General features: G+C 46.5%; 1 protein-coding gene across 7 annotated transcripts; it reads left to right on the forward strand.

The window, feature by feature from the left end:
- Positions 1–2,134: 2,134 nt before the first annotated feature.
- On the forward strand, positions 2,135–15,588 carry gaa (alpha glucosidase). Of its 7 annotated transcripts, none has more exons than XM_023810731.2 (19): positions 2,139–3,502; positions 3,647–3,798; positions 4,089–4,254; positions 4,374–4,470; positions 4,632–4,751; positions 4,879–4,997; positions 5,085–5,216; positions 5,298–5,405; positions 6,056–6,169; positions 6,582–6,666; positions 7,206–7,323; positions 7,950–8,083; positions 8,352–8,503; positions 9,160–9,308; positions 10,225–10,366; positions 10,453–10,551; positions 10,803–10,967; positions 11,058–11,230; positions 12,527–15,588. In XM_023810731.2, exons 1-18 carry the CDS (start codon positions 2,918–2,920, stop codon positions 11,184–11,186), a joined length of 2,766 nt encoding a protein of 921 aa, XP_023666499.2. In that variant the 5' UTR covers positions 2,139–2,917; the 3' UTR covers positions 11,187–11,230; positions 12,527–15,588. The 7 variants fall into 7 exon arrangements, 6 of the variants coding, with proteins under 6 accessions (XP_023666501.2, XP_023666500.2, XP_023666499.2 ...); XM_023810730.2 differs by having other exon boundaries at positions 2,144–3,502; positions 4,374–4,440; positions 11,078–11,230; XM_023810729.2 differs by having other exon boundaries at positions 2,145–3,502; positions 11,078–11,230.
- The last annotated feature ends 3,532 nt before the right edge of the window (positions 15,589–19,120 follow it).

Raw genomic sequence — 19,120 nt, forward strand, 5'->3', positions numbered from 1 at the left:
AACCCTATTTAAGCTTTCTAACGGTCACGCGTCACTGCCTGCGTCACATGGCACCGATAACTTCCGGAAATCTGGCGACATTATCCGGTAAATTCTTTTTATGCGCGTTTTGTTGTTCAAATGTAAAAAAAACAGTAATTATATATGGTGTATCGGCGTTTTGACCGATTTTATTAAAGCCAATTTATTTACATTTACATTTACATTTACAGCATTTGGCAGACGCCCTTAGCCAGAACGACTTACATAAGTGCTTTAAGACTCCACAATGAATTTTTCCCGATACTAGCTCAGTAAAAACCAAGGCGATGAATACCATCGATCTAATACTCTGTTGGAAAAGTGCTTTTTTTTTTTTTTTTTTTTTTTTAGTAATGCAAGTATAATGCCAGAAGTGCTAATTCAGGTATTTCTGGAAAAGGTGTGTTTTAAGTAGTCTTTTGAAGACATTCAGTGACTCAGCTGTTCGGACATCTAGGGGGAGTTCATTCCACCAACTTGGTGCCAGAACAGAGAAGAGTCGGGAGGTGTGTCTTCCTTGTGCCTTGAGGGGTGGTGGGACCAGTCGAGCAGTGCTGGAGGATCGGAGAGATCGTGGTGCAGTGCGGGGTGTGAAGAGGTCTTTTAGGTAGGATGGAGCCAGATCATTTTTGGCTTTGTATGCGAGCATCAGTGTTTTGAATCTGATGCGGGCAGCCACAGGAAGCCAGTGTAGGGGGTATGCCATGACATTGCAAAATGGAGTGACAGCATTCCTTCCTTCTTCAAGATCCCTTTTACCCTGTCCAAATGTCCTACTCTTTCACCAATGCAGCCCCAGACCATCACATTGTCTCCCCCATGCTTGACAGATGTCGTCAACCACTCCAGTGTCTTTTCATTTGATCTGCATCTCACAAACATTCTTGTTTGTGATCTGAACACCTCAAACTTAGATTCGTCTATCCATAGCACTTTTTTCCAATCTTCCCCTGTCCAGTGTCTGTGATCATTTATCCATCTAAGTCTTTTCTTTTTATTTTTACCTGTTTTTTGCAATTCTGCCCAGAAGGCCAGCATCCTGGAGTCGCCTCTTCACTGTTGACGTTGAGACTGGTCTTTTTCAGGTACTATTTAATGAAGCTGCCCCCTGAAGACCTATGAGGCGTCTGTTTCTCAAACTACACCCTCTAATATATCTATCCTCTCGCTCAGTTGTGCACCGGGGCCTCCCTCTCCTCTTTCCATTGTGGTTAGAGCTGGTCTGCGATGCTCTGTGATGGGAGTGATACACAGCATTGTATGAGATCTTCAGTTTCCTGGCAATTTCTTGCATGGAATAGCCTTCATTTCTCAGAACAACAATAGACTGACGAGTTTCAGAAGAAAGTTCTTTGTTTCTGACCATTTTGAGCTTATAATCGAACTCACAATTGCTGATGCTCCAGATACTCAACTTGTCAAAAGAAGACTGGTTTTATTGCTTATTTAATCAGCACAACAATCTTCATTTGTGCTAACATAATTGCAAAAGGATTTTCTAATGATCCATTAACCTTTTAAAATGATCAACTTGCTATGGCAAACACAACATTCCACTGGAACACGACTATAATTGTTGCTGATAAGGGGCCTCTGTACACCTATGTAGATATTCCATTAAAAAACAGCTGTTTCCAGCTATGATAGACATTTACAACATTAACAATATCTGCACAGTATTTCAGATCAATCTGATGTTATTTTAATGGACAATTTTTTTTTTCAAAAGCAAGGAAATTTCTAAAAGACCCCAAACTTTTGAACGGTAGTAGTGTATTATGAATTTTAATGACCTAATCAGGGTCCATCATGAATTCCTCAAAATATGTTATTGATCGAGAACTTAGTTGCTGAAATGTAAACAATATTCTAAAATATTATATAATTGCATAAATTTAATTCATTTAAGGCAAATATTTCCCCGTAGATTTTTTCTTGTTAGGTCTGTCACACCAGCCCCCGTAAAGCGTGTTTGCTGTGAATACACAAGTTTCAATTTTTCCCTGTCAGGTGACTTTGGTCGCAGATTTTATATATATATATTTTTTTTTTTTTTTCTTTGGGGGGGTATTAATATTTTTTTTGCTTTTCCCTTTAATCACCACCAACGACGTAAGTGATAATATGAAAGACGCTGAGTACCAGCTAATTGTTCAATTGTAATTCCAGATCGGTTATGGTTGCATTCGTCCTGTCAGACACAGTCATGGCTTAAAATCGTCAAAAGACGGAGCCAGAGATCAGGTAACACCAGTAGGCGTGCCGTTGTATCGGCAGCATTGCAAAGCTGGCTGTACAAAAGCAGATGTAATTTTGTTAATAATCAGACCGAGTTTTCACTCAAAGATTAGATCGAAAAAAGTGTGAAATTAGGCTGCTAAGTTTTTATTGTTTTCTGACACTGAGTATAAAAATCTACACGCTAAATACGACCACAGATCAAAACAGTTTAACTCGTAGAGATTTGATAAAATAAATCTTGTTAGGTTTGTTCATAGTGAGATCCCGTAGTTCAGTGTCAGTTCGAAGTGTTTGCCGACGTGTAAATGGAGGTATTGTACTCTGAAGTTAGTGTTTTCACTTTCGCTTTAGGAATGGGCAACAACAGTGTTAAAACATGCAACAAAGTGAACTTTTGCAGGTGCTTTTGCTAGAAATTTCGCATCATGCTAGCCAGGATTTCTAGGACATAACAGCATTGCAATTGGCAAAGCAGTATTACACTATCATGACATGGAGAGGCCGTCTAACGACAGATGATTTGTACCAGTACATCGCTCTTTCCAGAGTTGTTATTTGGGGTTTAATGGAGCTATGGGTTGAGTTTTTGTGTGGATTCTAATGGTGTGATTAAATTTGATCGCCACTTTACATAGTGTGTGTTTGGACAGTACTCATGACTTCCCGGAAGAATCAAAGACGCGCTGCCCTATATTGTCTCCCACGATTTGCCCTTCCTATCGCCGTGACTCTGCCTGTGTTGGCGCTTGCCGCCTGCGTGTATATAAGGTGTCAGTCTCAGAGGACAGCGCCACTGGACAAACGATCTTCTCGGCAACCGGGTGCAAACGTCACACGCCATACACGGAACAATGCAGAACCTTCTATGCTCAGAATTGTGCAAAGCAGTGTGGGCACGCGGGATATCCCCGTGACCAGTCACGAGGCACCCCCCGTGCCCAGTGCATGTGCCGTAAGCGCGGAGAACCGCTTCGATTGTGCGCGGGACCGTGCTTTGGGCCGGGAGGAGTGCGAGCAACGGGGCTGTTGCTATGTCCCCGTGATGCAGACACTCCCCAGTGGACCCCCATGGTGTTTCTATCCCCCATCCTACCCTGGTTACAGGATGGGGTCTTTTTCCCCTATCGCCCTGGGCAGGACTGCTACTTTAACCCGTTCCACACCTTCCTACTTGCCCCGGGATATCGCTATGCTCCGTCTTGATGTCATGGAGGAGACTGAGAGCCGGCTCCATCTGACTGTGGGTGTTTCTTTGGTTATTCATATTTGCTAACTTCGTTTGCTAACAGAAATGTGATTTAAAGCCTGAATCACTTTAATGGAAAAAGGGATAGAGCAAAACTGTGTCAGTGTGTATCCGTTGCTTGTCCCTATTAACCCACAGCTGAAGGACCCTGCAACTCCACGTTATGAAGTTCCGCTGTCATACACTCACTCTGCGAGGAGCTCAGGGAGCAGGGACCAGCTGTACCTCACAGAGTTCCTCAGGAACCCTTTTGGCTTCATAGTGCGGCGCAAATCCAACGGCCGTGTACTGTAAGTCCAGTCCGCACTCGTCACTGTAACCGTGTTGACGTTGCTGGTGTCAAACCCAGGGGCAATACTGGACTTCAAGACTAATTCAGATTTTGCGAGGATTATCCTGCCGAGGCCCGGCTCAAGCCGGCGACCTTCCGATCACAGGCACTGAGGCTTAACCCCCCCCCATAAACTGCAGATCAGTGTATCCTTACAGATGTACTCTTCTGCTGAACTAATGGATCCTTTCCTGTGGGTGTCTGTCTTTGGTGGGTGGGGGTGCGCACATGTGCATACGTTGGTCCCAGCCTGAACACTACAGTGGCCCCACTCCTGTTTGCTGACCAGTACCTGCAGATCTCCACCTCCCTGGCGTCACCCCTGGTATCTGGCCTGGGGGAGCACTACACCCCTCTTACTCTGGACCTCAACTGGACCTCTGTCTCTTTGTGGAACAGAGACATGGCCCCCCATGTGAGACCCTCGCCTTCATCCTTGTCATTATCATCCCTCTCACGGTCCAACAGAGAAGCTGAATAGACCTATCACGTCACCTTTACCTACCCCCGCTGACTTCTTATTGGCTTTTGCAGAGTGATGTCAACCTGTATGGGTCCCACCCCTTCTATCTGGTGCAGGAGGGAGATGGACGGGCCCATGGTGTGTTTCTGCTGAACAGCAATGCAATAGGTCTGCTTAGTGATGGGACTTGTTGCTCATCATCATCTTCATCAGTATTATTATTGCTAGAAATGCTGTTTTTGTTCTGTGTATTTGACCATAATCCTAATGGATATAAACTGTTAATGATGCAGACATCTTCTGTGCGTGTGTCCGGCACCTCTGAACAGAGGTGTCCTTGCAGCCTACCCCTGCTCTTACGTGGGTGTCAGTTGGTGGCGTCCTGGACTTCTATGTCTTTCTTGGCCCAGATCCACAGGATGTGGTCCGCCAGTACCATAAGGTCATTGGTAAGGCCCCGGACTTCCTCTTCACCTCAGCTGAGTTTCGGACCCCCTCCTGGCCCGAGCCGTTCTCTTTGACCGCGCTGTATTTCCCATAATGCCTCTTGATGTTCCAATTCCTGTGTCTCCCCAGGGTATCCCATGATGCCGCCCTACTGGTCACTGGGCTTCCACCTCTGTCGCTGGGGATACGCCTCCACCAATGCGACGCGAGCTGTGGTCCAGCGCATGCACGATGGCCGTTTCCCCCTGGTACAGAAGCGAGTCCCCTCCACTGGTCGGCGTAACACGGCTCATCGTTAGCATACCCTAGTCACACGCTGTTTTTCTGCTTTTAAGGATGTGCAGTGGAATGATCTCGATTACGCTGACAAGCAGAGGGTCTTCACCTTTGACCCCGAGCGCTTTGCAGACCTCCCTGCCATGGTGAATGAGTTCCACCAAAGGGGCCTGAAGTATGTCCTCATTCTGGTGGGTATGTCTGTATGTCAGACCTCACGATATATGTGCTTCAGTTCATCAACACAATAAAATTATTGGGCTACATTTCAGGACCCTGGTATCAGCAGTAGTACCCCTGGTTCTTACCCCCCCTTTGACGACGGCCTCCGGAGGCGTGTTTTCATAATGGACTCCACCGGACAGCCACTCATAGGGAAGGTACTTATAAATGCCTCTTCTCATTGGTTGGTGATTAGACAATGACCGTGACATTGGCCAAGATCTTACTTAGAAATATCTGACTGGATTGCTGACCTTGAATGAGAAGTTCTCAGTACTTTTGCTGCCTGTGTCGTCTTATATAGGGATGTAACGATACCATTTGCCCATGGTTCGGTATGCATCTCAGTTCAGTACACTATCGAGCCTTTTGGTGTGCTGTATATCTGCTGAATAATGACATTTAAATTCTAGCCCTCGAAAATAAGAACCCCAGGTTTTAGATGTAGTTTTTGGGGTAAAAAACACCATCTTGTGTTAGCAGCCATATGTACAGGAAAATGATATATTACTGCGGTATCATGCAGAATGGTTGGATAATATACCGTGTACCATGACACCCCCATCAGGTAAGTAAACGTTTTGCTACCAACCTAAATATAGTTATTTGGAAAAATAAAGAGTTCATTTTGTAACTAAAAGGGTGATGTCTTTTAAATATAAGGACACAGAAACCATGGCCCCAAAACGGCGATATATACCGAACCGAGTACCGTTACACCCCTATTTCTTACTTGTGTAGATGTTGTACCATATGGTTTATAACTGGAATTCACGTGTCAGAACCTGACCGGTGTGTGGCTGTCCAGGTATGGCCTGGTCCTACAGCTTTCCCCGATTTCACGAACCCCGAGACGACTCGCTGGTGGGAGGATAGCATCCGTGATTTCCACGACCGCGTGCCCTTCGACGGCCTCTGGATAGTATGTGTCTCCATTTATTCCCCGTTGCAATCTGATGTTTCACACCTGTGAGTGGAACCGGACTTCCGTGCAGGCTCTTGGGAGTTTTACTTGCACACAAATGTTCTGAGGGCAGAAGGATGAATGATTGATTCAGAGAGATGACAAATCAGATTGTAGAGGAGGTGCGTCCAAGCAATCAGAGGAGGCGGGACCAAGACATCTGATTGATTGGTCCTGCCTCATCTAGTTACTTGAATCAACCTCTTCTACAATCTGATTGGTTATCTCTCTGAACTAGTCATTTTTCCTTCTGCCCTCAGAACATTTTTGTGTAAGTAGAACTCCCACAAGCTCAGTGTGTCTGGATGGGCATAGGTACAGGATGGCGTAAACTGGGTGCCGTGTACTTCTTATGTATCTTTGCATCCAGGACATGAACGAGCCGTCCAGTTTTGTCCGTGGCTCTGTGGACGGATGTCCTGACACTGACCTTGAGAACCCTCCCTTTGTCCCTGGTGAGCTCTGTGGTCCTACTTGTGTCGCCTGACACTAATTAGGCAGCATGGACTCCTCTTGAGGGAATTGACTATATAATGGGGGGGGGGGGGGGGTTGACAAAGCAAGATTTATCAGTTAGCTGGGTTAGCTTAAGCTAGAAGTCATTACTGTCCAATAGGAATGCTCCTTACCTAAGCTCTTATTGGATGATCATGATTGTCCAGTAGCACAGGAGTTTGATGGATCTGATTCAGGGGCGCGCCCCGATGAAGCCGTGTCATGGGGGAAGATCCGCATGGATGCCAAGCCTGTGAAGGTATAAGGTTTTCATTCTGAGTACAGCATGAAAACCTGTGTCTTCAAGCTTAAGTTAATCCAGCTAAGTATAAAGTCTTGCTTTTCGGAACACCCCCCAGGTGTACAGAATAACAGCAGTAGTACTTTTAACTTTTTCTGTCACGCTGTATGCAGAAAAGGGTTCAATAACATGGTCAGCTGTGAGCACTGCTGCAGAAGGAGGTGAATGACTCTTCATGAAGGCGCTCTGTGTTTTTAGGAGTCTTTGGTGGGCATCTGAATTCCAAAACCCTGTGCATGTCTGCCCAGCAGAATGTTTCTTCTCACTACAATCTGCACAACCTCTATGGGCTGACGGAAGCCATCGCCACCTACAGGTCATTCTTGGCATTGTGGGGTTACTGTGAAGCACTTTTGGTGGGATCTATTTTTTTAAGCTTGACTCAGTTTGTGATTATTTCTTGACTAACAGCTGTTTGATAAAAGAATACTAAATAAATGTATGTATTTACTGATTCTCTTAGGAATATTTTATTTGAATGAAAAGAATATTCTCATGTGAATGAATATACATACCATCTAAATTATGCAAAATTACCGGCACTGAAAAGTTTTAAAGGTACTGGCAGGAACGTGAGATTCCACGGTCTCCTAAGCAGCTGATGCGTGAGTGAAGATGCACGGTGTGTCCAAACCAAATCATTTAATATTCGATATGGTATGCACTTACACAAAAAATATTTATCACTAATATTTATATATGACATTATGTGATCTGACTCTTTTTAGTGCTGTTTACACTATATGTTTTTGGCTTACATGTCGCCTGTAAGCTTCTGAGATCTTTCAGCAAGCTCCAAAAATATTACCGCTTAATTGTTCACGGCCAAGTCGCAAAAACCAAAACCGCGAATGTCACGTTGGCCAATGGGCGACTGTGTCTGTAACTCTGTATCGCGTTTTGTCTGGTGGTCAGAGCCGTATCCCTCTCCTTCCTGCGCAGTGCCCTCGTGAAGGTTCGAAGGTCACGCCCTTTTGTTCTGTCACGCTCCTCCTTCCCGGGCCTGGGTCGCTTTTCGGGGCACTGGACGGGCGACGTGCGAAGCGACTGGGACCAGCTGCGCTACTCCATTCCTGGTGAGGGGGGAAGAGACGCCCGCGATTTCCGCCATCTGTGCGGCGGCACTGTTGGGTGCGGGTGTCACTGCCTGCTCGCGGTTGCAGGGCTTCACGCGCGACGCCATGGCGACTGCCGGACACGATGGCCGCTTCGCCGCGGCTGTTTTGATGAATTAGGGTATCAGCTGTCTGCTCGCCATCAATAGAAACAAGTACGAAAATGCAGTGACGTTTCTGCTTTTGCAGTAACGGCGCTCCGCTCACTGTCACCCTTTGTCCTCCTCAGCCGTGTTGCTGTTCAGCCTATACGGTGTGCCGCTGACGGGGGCAGATGTCTGTGGCTTCGAGGGCGACACAGCCGAAGAGCTGTGCGTCCGCTGGACTCAGCTGGGCGCCTTTTACCCCTTCATGAGGAACCACAACGACAGGCCCAATGCCGTGAGATGATTTGCTGCCACCAGCGTGTCTGCTTGTGCGAGTGTGGGAAGGCTTCTGTCAAGCTAACACGTGTGTCGTAGAGTTACACACTGACCAGATTGGTTTGATCTAGTTCAATCTGGTTTAATGCAAGCAGGAGCCTTGTAAGACCTGCTTTGGGGCATCTTAGGTGGTCAAGTGTTTGTAAAGCTTTGTAAAATGTGATTGATACCCCACCCCCCCCAATATTCAGTGTCCCAGTACAAGGTCTGTGTCTTTGGCCCCTTGTTACGTAACGATGCAGACGGGAATAGCCAATGAAAGGTGTGAAAATGACAGGGCACTTGCAAGCTATTCAGGTACAAGGCAGTTGACAGTCAATTGCATTAAATCAGCAACACTTTACAAACTTGGTCTGCAAGGGGCAGTGAGGTTTTATTCTTAAAACTCAAGAGCAGGAGCAGCAGACAGGTGGAATTAGGGATTAATGTGGCACCTGCCATCGGACTCCCTCCATATGGGAAGATGATTAGCCATATGCCCCCCCAGCCCCCCCATCACAATAATGTTTGTGTGAGTTTGCATGGATTTTTACATATTTCCCCTAGGGATTTGTGTGTGTGTGTGTGTGTGTACCTGGATGCTAGCTACGCTAACTATGCTAATGCCCCCCCCAGCCCCAGGAGCCATTCGTGTTCAGCCTGCCGGCGCAGGCAGCCATGAGGTCGGCCATCGGGCTGCGGTACTCTCTGCTGCCCCTGCTGTACACTCTGTTCCACCACGCCCACATCTCCGGCAGCACCGTGGCTCGGCCTCTCTTCCTTGAGTACGCTGATCAAACCACGGACCGATCATGGACGGCACCTCCCCTTTCTTACTAAAGCCTGCAGTAACATCATATCATATATTGCTGAACATTTAATCTGTCCAGCAGGGGGCATACTTTCATAGATATATATTCAAGTCATGTGTAAGTTCTTTGAACCTTTAACTAATGGTGCTTTTCCACTGGAATACAGGAACCGACCCGTCCCCAAGCCGCACCGCGAAGAGAGACTAGTTACAGCGCAGTTCCAGCGTGCTTCGGTTTTCCACCGCTGAAGGGTCAGCGTGCTAAAGGCGCTGCCGAGTTTGGAGAAGAACTTCAAACCAAAAAAATAGACATATTTACTGTTCACACGATGCACAATGATTTATTATGTGCTAATTTCTGTAATGTGTTCATTTCTGTAATGTGTCCAATCGCCATATTGTTAGCATTGTGACGCTAGCGGAATTAACATTCGCTTGTGTAAATTTGCATTACGAATCCATTCCATTCAGCTGTTTGATACCTTTTTAAGTAGGAAATTGGAAATTCCGAGTTGGTTGGAAGTTCCACGTTATCGGGAATGCATTGATACATCGCGATGTGCGATACTACTAATATACTGTATATCCACTTATTCCTTCAGATAATCCACATGCAGAACGCCCGCATTTTGACCAATCAAACCCCCTCAGTTTGGTCACGCTTTTGACCCTGCTAGTAAACAGGGACGTGTCAGCGCCGTTACAGCTCGAGTACGGCTCAGTTCTTGGTGGCAATGGAAAAGCGCCATAAGGTTCAGAATTTAGTATAATTTCTTGGCAGTTTGCTCCTTAATGAAAGAATCACAATGTTTAATTATATTACCATATTATACAGTAATAGTATCTGCTTCCTACCTGTGGCCACTGATGCATTTCTCGCCTCTGGCCAGGTTCCCCTCGGATCCTAACTGCCACACAATCGACAGGCAGTTCCTGTGGGGCAATTCCCTTTTGGTCAGTCCTGTTCTGGACCAGGCTGTGACCGATCTTGCCGCTTATCTCCCCCCGGGCACTTGGTATAGTCTGCATGATGTAAGCAATGCTGAAGCCCCAGAGTGTGTCCCGTTGAGTAGGGGATAGGGAGTGCTGTGATGTCGACCTTCCCTTTCGTGCTGCAGGGACAGCCCTACTACAGTAAGGGTCAATACCTGCTACTGCCCGCCCCCCTGGACACCATCAACGTCCATGTGAGAGGTGGACACATCATTCCCCAGCAGGTCAGCTTCAGGATGTTGTATTTAATACTCTTATTTCCCAGTTTTTTTCGTATTTTTAAGTCTATGTGGAGGGTCATGATTATAAATTAACCTTGCAGCTTGAGAACACCAAATGACTTAACTTGCTCCTCTTGTTGAACATACATGATAATCATGGTTTCCCCCGGAGACATTATATGAATCATTAGTGATAAAATCCTTGTTCTTAGCATGCTGGGTACCTTTCACCTGTCCAGTCGTGTTCTCCTCAGGAACCAGCTCTGACAACTGCAGCCTCCCGCAGTAAACCTTTTCTCCTAACGGTGGCGCTGTCTGCTGCGGGCTGGGCTTGGGGCGAGCTTTTCTGGGACGACGGGGAGAGTATGGATACCTATGAGAACGGGGAGTACTCCTTTATCGTGTTCATCGCAGGACAGGTTGGTTGTAGTTGACGTGGCGCTCGCTAATCGCACGACGCTAGTCACGTGATGCTAATCACATGACTGGCTTACGCAACAAACCTGTAGCTCCTCCCTCCCACCCACAGAGTCAGCTGGTGTGTGAGCCCCTCAGAGTGGACAAGGGCTTGGGCAAACTGCAGCTGGGAGTCATCCGTGTTTTCGGGGTGTCTGCTTCACCCAGGGAGGTGCAACTGAATGGAGACCCTCTGCATTACTTCTCATACAACTCTGATACTCAGGTATGGACATGAGTGATTTTCAATGATACTTTAAATTCTTTGTAGCAGGAGGTGGATCTCTCACAAATACACTATATTGGCAAAAGTATTGGGACACCTGCCTTTGCACAAACATGAACTTTAATGACATCCCATTCTTAATACATATTTAATATGGAGTTGGTCCACCCATTGCAGCTATAACAGCTTCAGCTCTTCTGGGAAGGCTGTCCGCAAGGTTTAGGAGTGTGTTTCTGGGAATGTTTGACCATTCTTCCAGGACAGCATTTATGAGGTCAGGCACTGATGTTGGATGAGAAGGCCTGGCTTGCAGTCTCTGCTCTAATTCATCTCAAAGGTGTTCTATCGGGTTGAGGTCAGGGCTCTGTGCAGGCCAGTCAAGTTCCTCCACACCAGACTCGCTCATCCATGTCCTTATGAACCTTGCTTTGTGCACTGGTGCGCAGTCATGTTGGAACAGGAAGGGGCCATCCCCAAACTGTTCCCACAAAGTTGGGAGCATGAAATTGTCCAAAATGGCTTCGACTGATGCAGCACTAAGAGTTCCTTTCACTGGAACTAAGGGCCCGGGCCCAACCCCTGAAAAACAACCCCACACCATAATCCCCCCTCCACCAAACTTTACACTTGACACAATGCAGTCAGACAAGTGCCGTTCTTCTGGCAACTGCCAAACACAGACTCCTCAGCATGCGTTTTCCTCGCTCTGTGATTTACATGGCCATTACAGTTACTGTTGTTCCCAATTGCTTCCACTTTGTTATAATACCACTAACAGTTGACCGGTGAATATTTAGCAGACAGGAAATTTCACGAATGGACTTATTGCACAGGTGGCATCCTATCACGGTACCACGCTTGGATTCACTGAGCTCCTGAGAGAGACCCATTCTTTCACAGATGTTTGTAAAGGCAGTCTGCATGCCTCGGTGCTTCATTTTATACACCCGTGGCTATGGAAGGGATTGGAACACCTGAATTCAATGATTTGGAGGGGTGTCCCAATACTTCTGGCACTATAGTGTATGTCTATCGACTCAAATGAGGTACTTGAGTGTAGCTTCCAATGGACCTCAACAGTCAATACAAAATAACAATGATCCTGTCTAATGTAATTCCCTCTTATGTATTATTAAGTATAACATTGTTATTTCATGATTTATAAGCTGCACCAGTGTACTGTAGTGTAGTATTTGTACTTTGTATTCTATAGCTTAATGTTATGTGATGTACTGAACCGTGATGTTCTGTAATCTGAGATAACAAATGACTTTCAGTACCTTCTTGTCTGTGCAGATGCTGACTGTAGTCAAACTGGCAGTCCCCATGACTGAGCCCTTTACGCTTCACTGGATTCTCTGACAATCCACTTGAATATAAAGCCTTCGTGTGTTTTTCACTGGACGCCAAAATTCTTGCTGTAAAATGATTAAAACCCAGGGATGTTGTCATCTGGCTGGGTTCAGTGTTCTGAGCGACGGTATTCTTTCCTTACACGTCTCTGAATGGCCTCATTTGGTCTTTCACACAACCCCCCCGACCCCTGGGAGTGTTTGATTTACTGTCACGATCATTTCATAAAAAATATGATGTTTTTGGGAAAGGTCTGTTGTGCCTTGGGAAGATAATTTGCATAGAAGTTTTTCACGGCTAAGAATTGCTTTGTCTAGATGCTCTCTTTCTACCAACAACAAAATTCTGACTCATTTGTGGGTAAATTGTGGCCGGTGACTCATTTGATGCCTTCATTTTGCATGCTCATTTTCACTTCCTGTACAGAAGTCGAAGTTGTCAGGGGGGGCCTCGTTTTCCAGTGCTGGCTGTCACTTTTGCAGCAGTTTCATCTGCCCCGAGGTATGTGAAGCAGCCTTTTTCCGGGTGGTGACACAGGTCGCCCTCTGAGGCTTGTAAATCCACTCCAGGGTGGTCAGTCAAGTGTAAACACACAGAATTTATGCCGTTTCACATCTGGTCCAGATGACCGCATCTGTGTCAACGTTCGATACGATTTCTTTGCCCGAATGCCATTAAGTTAGACATGATTGAGCTGCTCGTTGAATGAATTCGTAATTTACGTGTTTAAAATGACAGAGCTGGTACGGCGACTGTGCACATCGTGTGGCCTGACACCTCTGAGTCTGTGGCTTTAATTCCCACACTCAGACGAGCGTGTGGAGTTTTCGCTATCCCATCGCATGCGTATCGGTTTCCGTTAAGTACTCCAGTTTCCTCCCAAAGTGTATGTATGCGGTGAGGTGAACCATGCTCTCAGAGTTCCCCTTAGTGTCTGTGAGTGTGTCCCCTGAAATGGATTGACGTCCCGTCCGGCGTGTCCCGAGACCCAAGTTTACTGACGCTGGCTTCAGGCTAACCTCAGTCCTGCATTGGATAAGCAATACGAGAAATACATAGCTGAAGAGATGGATTAAAATTATGCAATCCAGAATAATATTCAGTAATTGGCACTCTCATTCAGTCATCAACATGCAAATATTTCTAAATATCTCCTATTGTTTTCTAAAAAAAATAGTGGTTATTTTTATTTTTAATAATGGCTCATTTCAGCAATTCGATACAAAACCAAAAAGAAAGGGGATTTAGCAAAGATACTTTATTACAGTTTATTACAGAACAAATAATTAAATAGTGCAAATACACAGTCCTGTTTGCATCTGATTAACAGCATTAAAATTTACGATATGTGAGGACTGTCTGTAATCTGTAAAGTAATTTGAAGGGTGAGACCCAGTTAATATCGCAGTTATACATGAGAAATAGGACTGGAGGTCGGAATATGCGAGACGCTGTGGGGAGAAGGTTTGGCAAAGGCTGCTGGTTTGGCATCTTTCTCCAAACGGTTCTTTTTTACTGACAGGGACAATGTTCTCCCCTGTGTGAAAACACTCGTGAGATTTAAAACACTCCACCCACCTAAGGTGACCAGATAATCCATGTCATCACAGACTCTGTGAGCTACTTCTGGTTGTCCAGGCTTCTTTATAACCGAAATGCTCCTGTGTTTGGCTGAATACTTCAGTTCTTCTTGTGCTTTGGTTTGTTTCCTTATTCGAAAGACTCATCCAGCTGTCTCACATTAACATTAGTGATGCATGATTACGGGAGACTGACCAATCAGCACGCAGCAAGGAATCAGTGCTTAAGTGAAATTCAGGTCCTTTTAATTGAAATGATAGTTTACAAATCCTGTCCAAGCCGAAAGTGTCCTCCCTGACATGGGTTATCTGGTCACCCTACACCCAAACTGATGACCATGTTTGTTGATGGCTGCCAGTGACAAGGAAGAGTGTATCCCCATGGCGACAGGTGAGAGAGCCAATGGGAAGCCATGGCTAGTGTTCAGGTTCTGTGGGCTGTGATGGGGGGGGCTCAGCAGGCATCACTCTGGGCTCCACATTCGGATCCCAAACCCAGTCTGGTGGCTGGAGTTTCTCCACAGTTCGAGGACATTCAGTCAGACTGAGTGGCATCTCTGAAACTTCCTACAGTGTGTGCCTGTATGTGCCCTGCGCTGTCCGTACATCCCACCCAGCGTGGGATAGGCTCCAGGCCGCCCTGTGAGTGCTTAGAATATGGATGGATGGGTTTTTATGCATTTATATAGCGCTGACTGCACAGCCTGCAAGTCGCCATGACAACCACTACATTTAAATATTCTCTCTCTTGTGGATTTGGGTGATGCCCCGGATGGCTGGGTTCCTCGCCACCAGCGGTCGCTTATTCGTGTGACACATTTGTCTGCTTATTTATTTGTTTAAATGAAGGCAGTGCACTTCCCCCTTGCTGCTATAAACAGGAGGACAATGTAGCAAAATAGCCAAAATGAGAAGCTAGCGGTCCTGCGATTAACACATGCCCTGAGCGAAGATCTTTGGATAAAGATCGCCTGCTGCTTAGATAAACGGTAAGAGAATCTGGCTACAGCCTGAGCCGCAGTCCCAGCGTGGTAAACGCGGTGCGCGCACGACTGTACAGCGCCTCATCGGCAGGAAGTCACCCTAAGTCTGGCTCACCAATGACGTTCAGGCCCTCGGCCGCCAGTCAGTTCCCACTGCGGTTCTGTCATGCGGCGCGCTGCGATTGGCTGCTGGGGGCGGCGCCCGGAAGCCTTCCGGACGCTTGTGTGTGATTCGCGCCTCGTACTCGATGCTGTCGCCCACGTTCGTCATGCCTGCAGTGCAGGAAACCTCTGAAGCGGAGAGGGGAAGGACCAGGCCGTCCAGATAGCGCCCGCGAAGGATCGATTCAGGACAGAGCACAAGAAAGACAACTGGACTTAATGCGGAATGATCCTTAATTTCACGACATGGTTATAAAATAAAGCACATCATCAAATGAGATTAATTCTTATGTCTATGTGCAGTACTTATACCAAACAAATTCTTAATGTTTCTATAGATTATTATTTTTTATTTCTCTTCATTCATAAGACTATTGATGATTTATGGCTATAACAAGTTATTACCATAATCCATATTCATAATTAGGACATGCGCCTAACTTTCAGTCAATCACATGTAAAACAAAGATCAGCCGTAGCCAAAACACACGCAGCCTTTTTTTGCACTCGTCGGCCCGTCTGCTAGTCTGTCTCCAATATTGCTCTCGTGTTCTTTCCGTGAGCAGGATTTAATAAAAGGCAGCGTCAGGAAATTGCAGTGCTCAAGAACACCGCGCCATTGTTTGTGCTGGGGCTCTGCAGACAGTAAATTAAAGTATTAAGCTGGGCCCTCTCGCCGTCCTCTTCCTCAAAACGTGACCCCCGGGCCACTTATGGCCCGGCTACTGTGAACAAAACCCGTGTGATGAGGCGTGGGCCCAGTTCACGGCCTGCACCAAATATGGCTGCCTTTCCTCGTGACCAACAGGAAAAGAAGGGGATAAAATTATGCATCAGCATAATATCAGGCTGTCAGTAAGAGTACTAAGGGTTTTGTGATTGTTTTCCGAAAGTCATAAGCAATTTCTTCAGTACTGACAGCCTGTCAGTGGCTCCAGCGGCCCGTGATCATTACAGTCCTCCTTCGCACAACTATCAGGCACAAGTGTGCAGTGAGAGACTGAAACTGCTCCCCGCTCTGACCACCTGGCTCTACAACCAGGGGGAAGAACAAGGAGAAGCACAGATGGACACAATCATTAGCTGGCTGAGCTTACTTTTCACATTAGTTCCTGTAATTGACTGAGACTGTGAGTGTGGGCACTTTGCACATTAGTTCCTGTAACTGACTAAGACTGTGAGTGTGGGCACTTTTCAGCAAGGCGAAGTTGGTCGGCAGCTCGGTTCCCAAGCTCCCTCGCTGTTTGGCTCTTGAGAAAAAAATACTTAATGCTTAACCCAGATTTCTCCAGCGTGATACGGCGACCGAACAGACAGACAAGGCTGCCAGATAAAAGTGTTGAGTAAGCAGTAAAAATAAGAAAGCGGATAAATCCTCCTCCAGCGGAGATAAGGCAGGGCACCACTGGGCTGTTTGTTTGCTCATTTTATTCGGGGACAGAGTGATTCGGGTCTCAGTGGTGAGTCCCTGAGGACTGGGAAAGGACGAGCCTGGGAATAGGACTCACACGCACAAAACGATTGCGTTGGGTTGCATCAGGTAGTGCAGCCAACCCCTCCCCTTCCTCCCCTCGCCACCCCCTGCAGCGCCCAGACAGATAAACAGCATTTATTAAATTCTCTAAAGGTGAACCAACCCCCACTTTGGTCAGTGCCTGATTCCTAATAAGGAAAAGGCGACAGTGTTCAGCAGTGTTTGTGCGCCGGTATTGTCGTCTTCCACATTATCAGAGGCGGTTATATGAGGGGATGCTTTTAGGATTTGCCTGGACCCTCTGTCCCGCCCGCGGACGGTGGTGATCCCCTCATTCCTAACTGCAGAAAGAAACTCCTTCGCAGACTCTGTTATTTGTGCGATGGGGTTGAATGTCACACAATCACTGTGCAAATGCCTCATTAGACCGGCATTTTTAACTGGAAAATAGAGAATGCTGCTTTAAAAGAGGGGAACAGGAGCTATTTTCGCTATTATTACTCGAACTGAGACCCCCATTTTTATGAGTTTTGCCTGAGCCTTTTCATAACCGATCGACGTGCTTAACCCTAAAGAACAGCGTATGTAAGACATCACACTTAATTTCTCCGCTGGAAAATACATGTCTGGTTATTGTACAGTTACAACTTTGTTCTATTATAACATATAAATTCATGCAGACATGAAAGGGAGTGAAGCCACTGTAGATTGTCAAAGGACATCCCGAACTGGGGGGGGAATGTGTGTTTAATTTGAGTGATCTCAACCGAAAGACGCGTTTTTAATGCCACATGGGAGTAGCGGGCGATGAAAGGCAGCCTGGCGTCCACACACACGCAGGCTGTTGGGGAGAAATGAAACGAAAAGCGAGGCTGTCAGTCTGGGTAGGAGAGCGACGCACCTGGAATGTCTCTCTGTGCAGAATCAGAGAGGTAATGAAATTGGTACTTTCAGCAAGCGACCCTTGGGCTATGTTTGTGCGTCTGCCCACTAACACACACACACACACACACACAGGTTTGTAATTATATCTTTGTGGGGACTCTCCATTTATTTCTATGGGGAAAACCTTAATCCCAGCATGACACCCTTAACCCCTACCCAGTCCTACCCTTAACCATAAGTAACCAAACAAAACACGAGACTTTTGGCATTTTTAGTTTTTTGATTTCATTCACAGATTTTTCTGGAGACCCCAAAAATGATCCCCACAATGTCAAAATAGCAACAGGTTTTTAATTACATTGTGGGGGGCATTTGGTCCCCACAAAGTAATGTAAACCTAATACACACACATTCACACACACACACACACACATGCATTTATACTCATATCTTTGTGGGGACCATCCATGCATTTCTATGGGCATAACCTTAATCCCAACATGATGACCTTAACCTAAAGTAACCAAACAAAAATATGACTTTTGGCATTTATAGTTTTTTTTTTATTGCATCCAGTTTTATAAAATATAAAATTCAGTTTTCCCTTTTGGGTACCAAAAAATGGTCCCCACAATGTCAAAATAATAGGTTTTTATTCATCCAGGTTATTTAGTCTTACCAGGTTTAAGTTTGGTCCCCACAATGTAATATACCCCCCTCACACACACACAGACACACTTGCTTGGGTCAGGCTCCATAATGTGATGCGGCGTCTAAAACCACGAGCGGAATGAGTGCTGGATCCGGGAGTGTAATTGTGCTGATGTTGCTGGCCTTCGGGTCACAGAGCAGCAGGAGACAATCTGACGGTACTTAACCCACCAGAGCTCTCCTCCAGCTCGCAACGTACGGCCACAATTTTGCAGATGCTTAACCCCTGTTACAGACAACGACCTAAAGAAATGGCTTATCCTTCCTCCAATTTGGAAAGGGCTGCTTTACCACGAGCAGCGGAGGCTCCATTTCCCGTGACATTTCAGGATCTGTGCTGCAGAGAGGTATGTGAGCACAGCTGACGGCTGCGGAGCCGCAGCTCGCTCGCATGTGATCAGCCTGCCAACGCGGCTCGGATCGCTCTCGGCAGACACTAAACGGCGTCACGCTACGCTCGCGCTCGCACTTTTTCCGCCCAGGGAGCGGCTGAGCCGCCCTGCTGCCTAACTGACAGTTTTTTTCCACGTCTGCGGGGCGGTAAGATGGTATCGAGGCTAGCAGACGGATGCCAGTGAGTACTGGGGGGAGGAGGTGGGTTCTGATAAGTCGGACCCGGTTCAACAGAGTCGTTAGATCCGGGGGTTTGCCGACCACCGGCACGAGCCACGGACCGCTTGGCGTCACGAGGGTCGTCTTTATTTACCGAGAGCCGCTCCCGGATCTACATCCTCCACGCATG

This window comes from Paramormyrops kingsleyae, chromosome 22 (genome assembly GCF_048594095.1).
Source record: "Paramormyrops kingsleyae isolate MSU_618 chromosome 22, PKINGS_0.4, whole genome shotgun sequence".
Taxonomy (NCBI): Eukaryota; Metazoa; Chordata; class Actinopteri; order Osteoglossiformes; family Mormyridae; genus Paramormyrops; species Paramormyrops kingsleyae.

Excerpts from the sequence above, each read along its gene's own strand:
- gaa (XM_023810729.2), top strand. The coding sequence starts at position 2,918 with ATGACTTCCCGGAAGAATCAAAGACGCGCTGCCCTATATTGTCTCCCA. Across the intron at positions 10,367-10,452 it reads CTTGGTATAGTCTGCATGAT|GGACAGCCCTACTACAGTAA; the intron begins GTAAGCAATGCT and ends TTCGTGCTGCAG. Across the intron at positions 10,552-10,802 it reads GACACATCATTCCCCAGCAG|GAACCAGCTCTGACAACTGC; the intron begins GTCAGCTTCAGG and ends TGTTCTCCTCAG.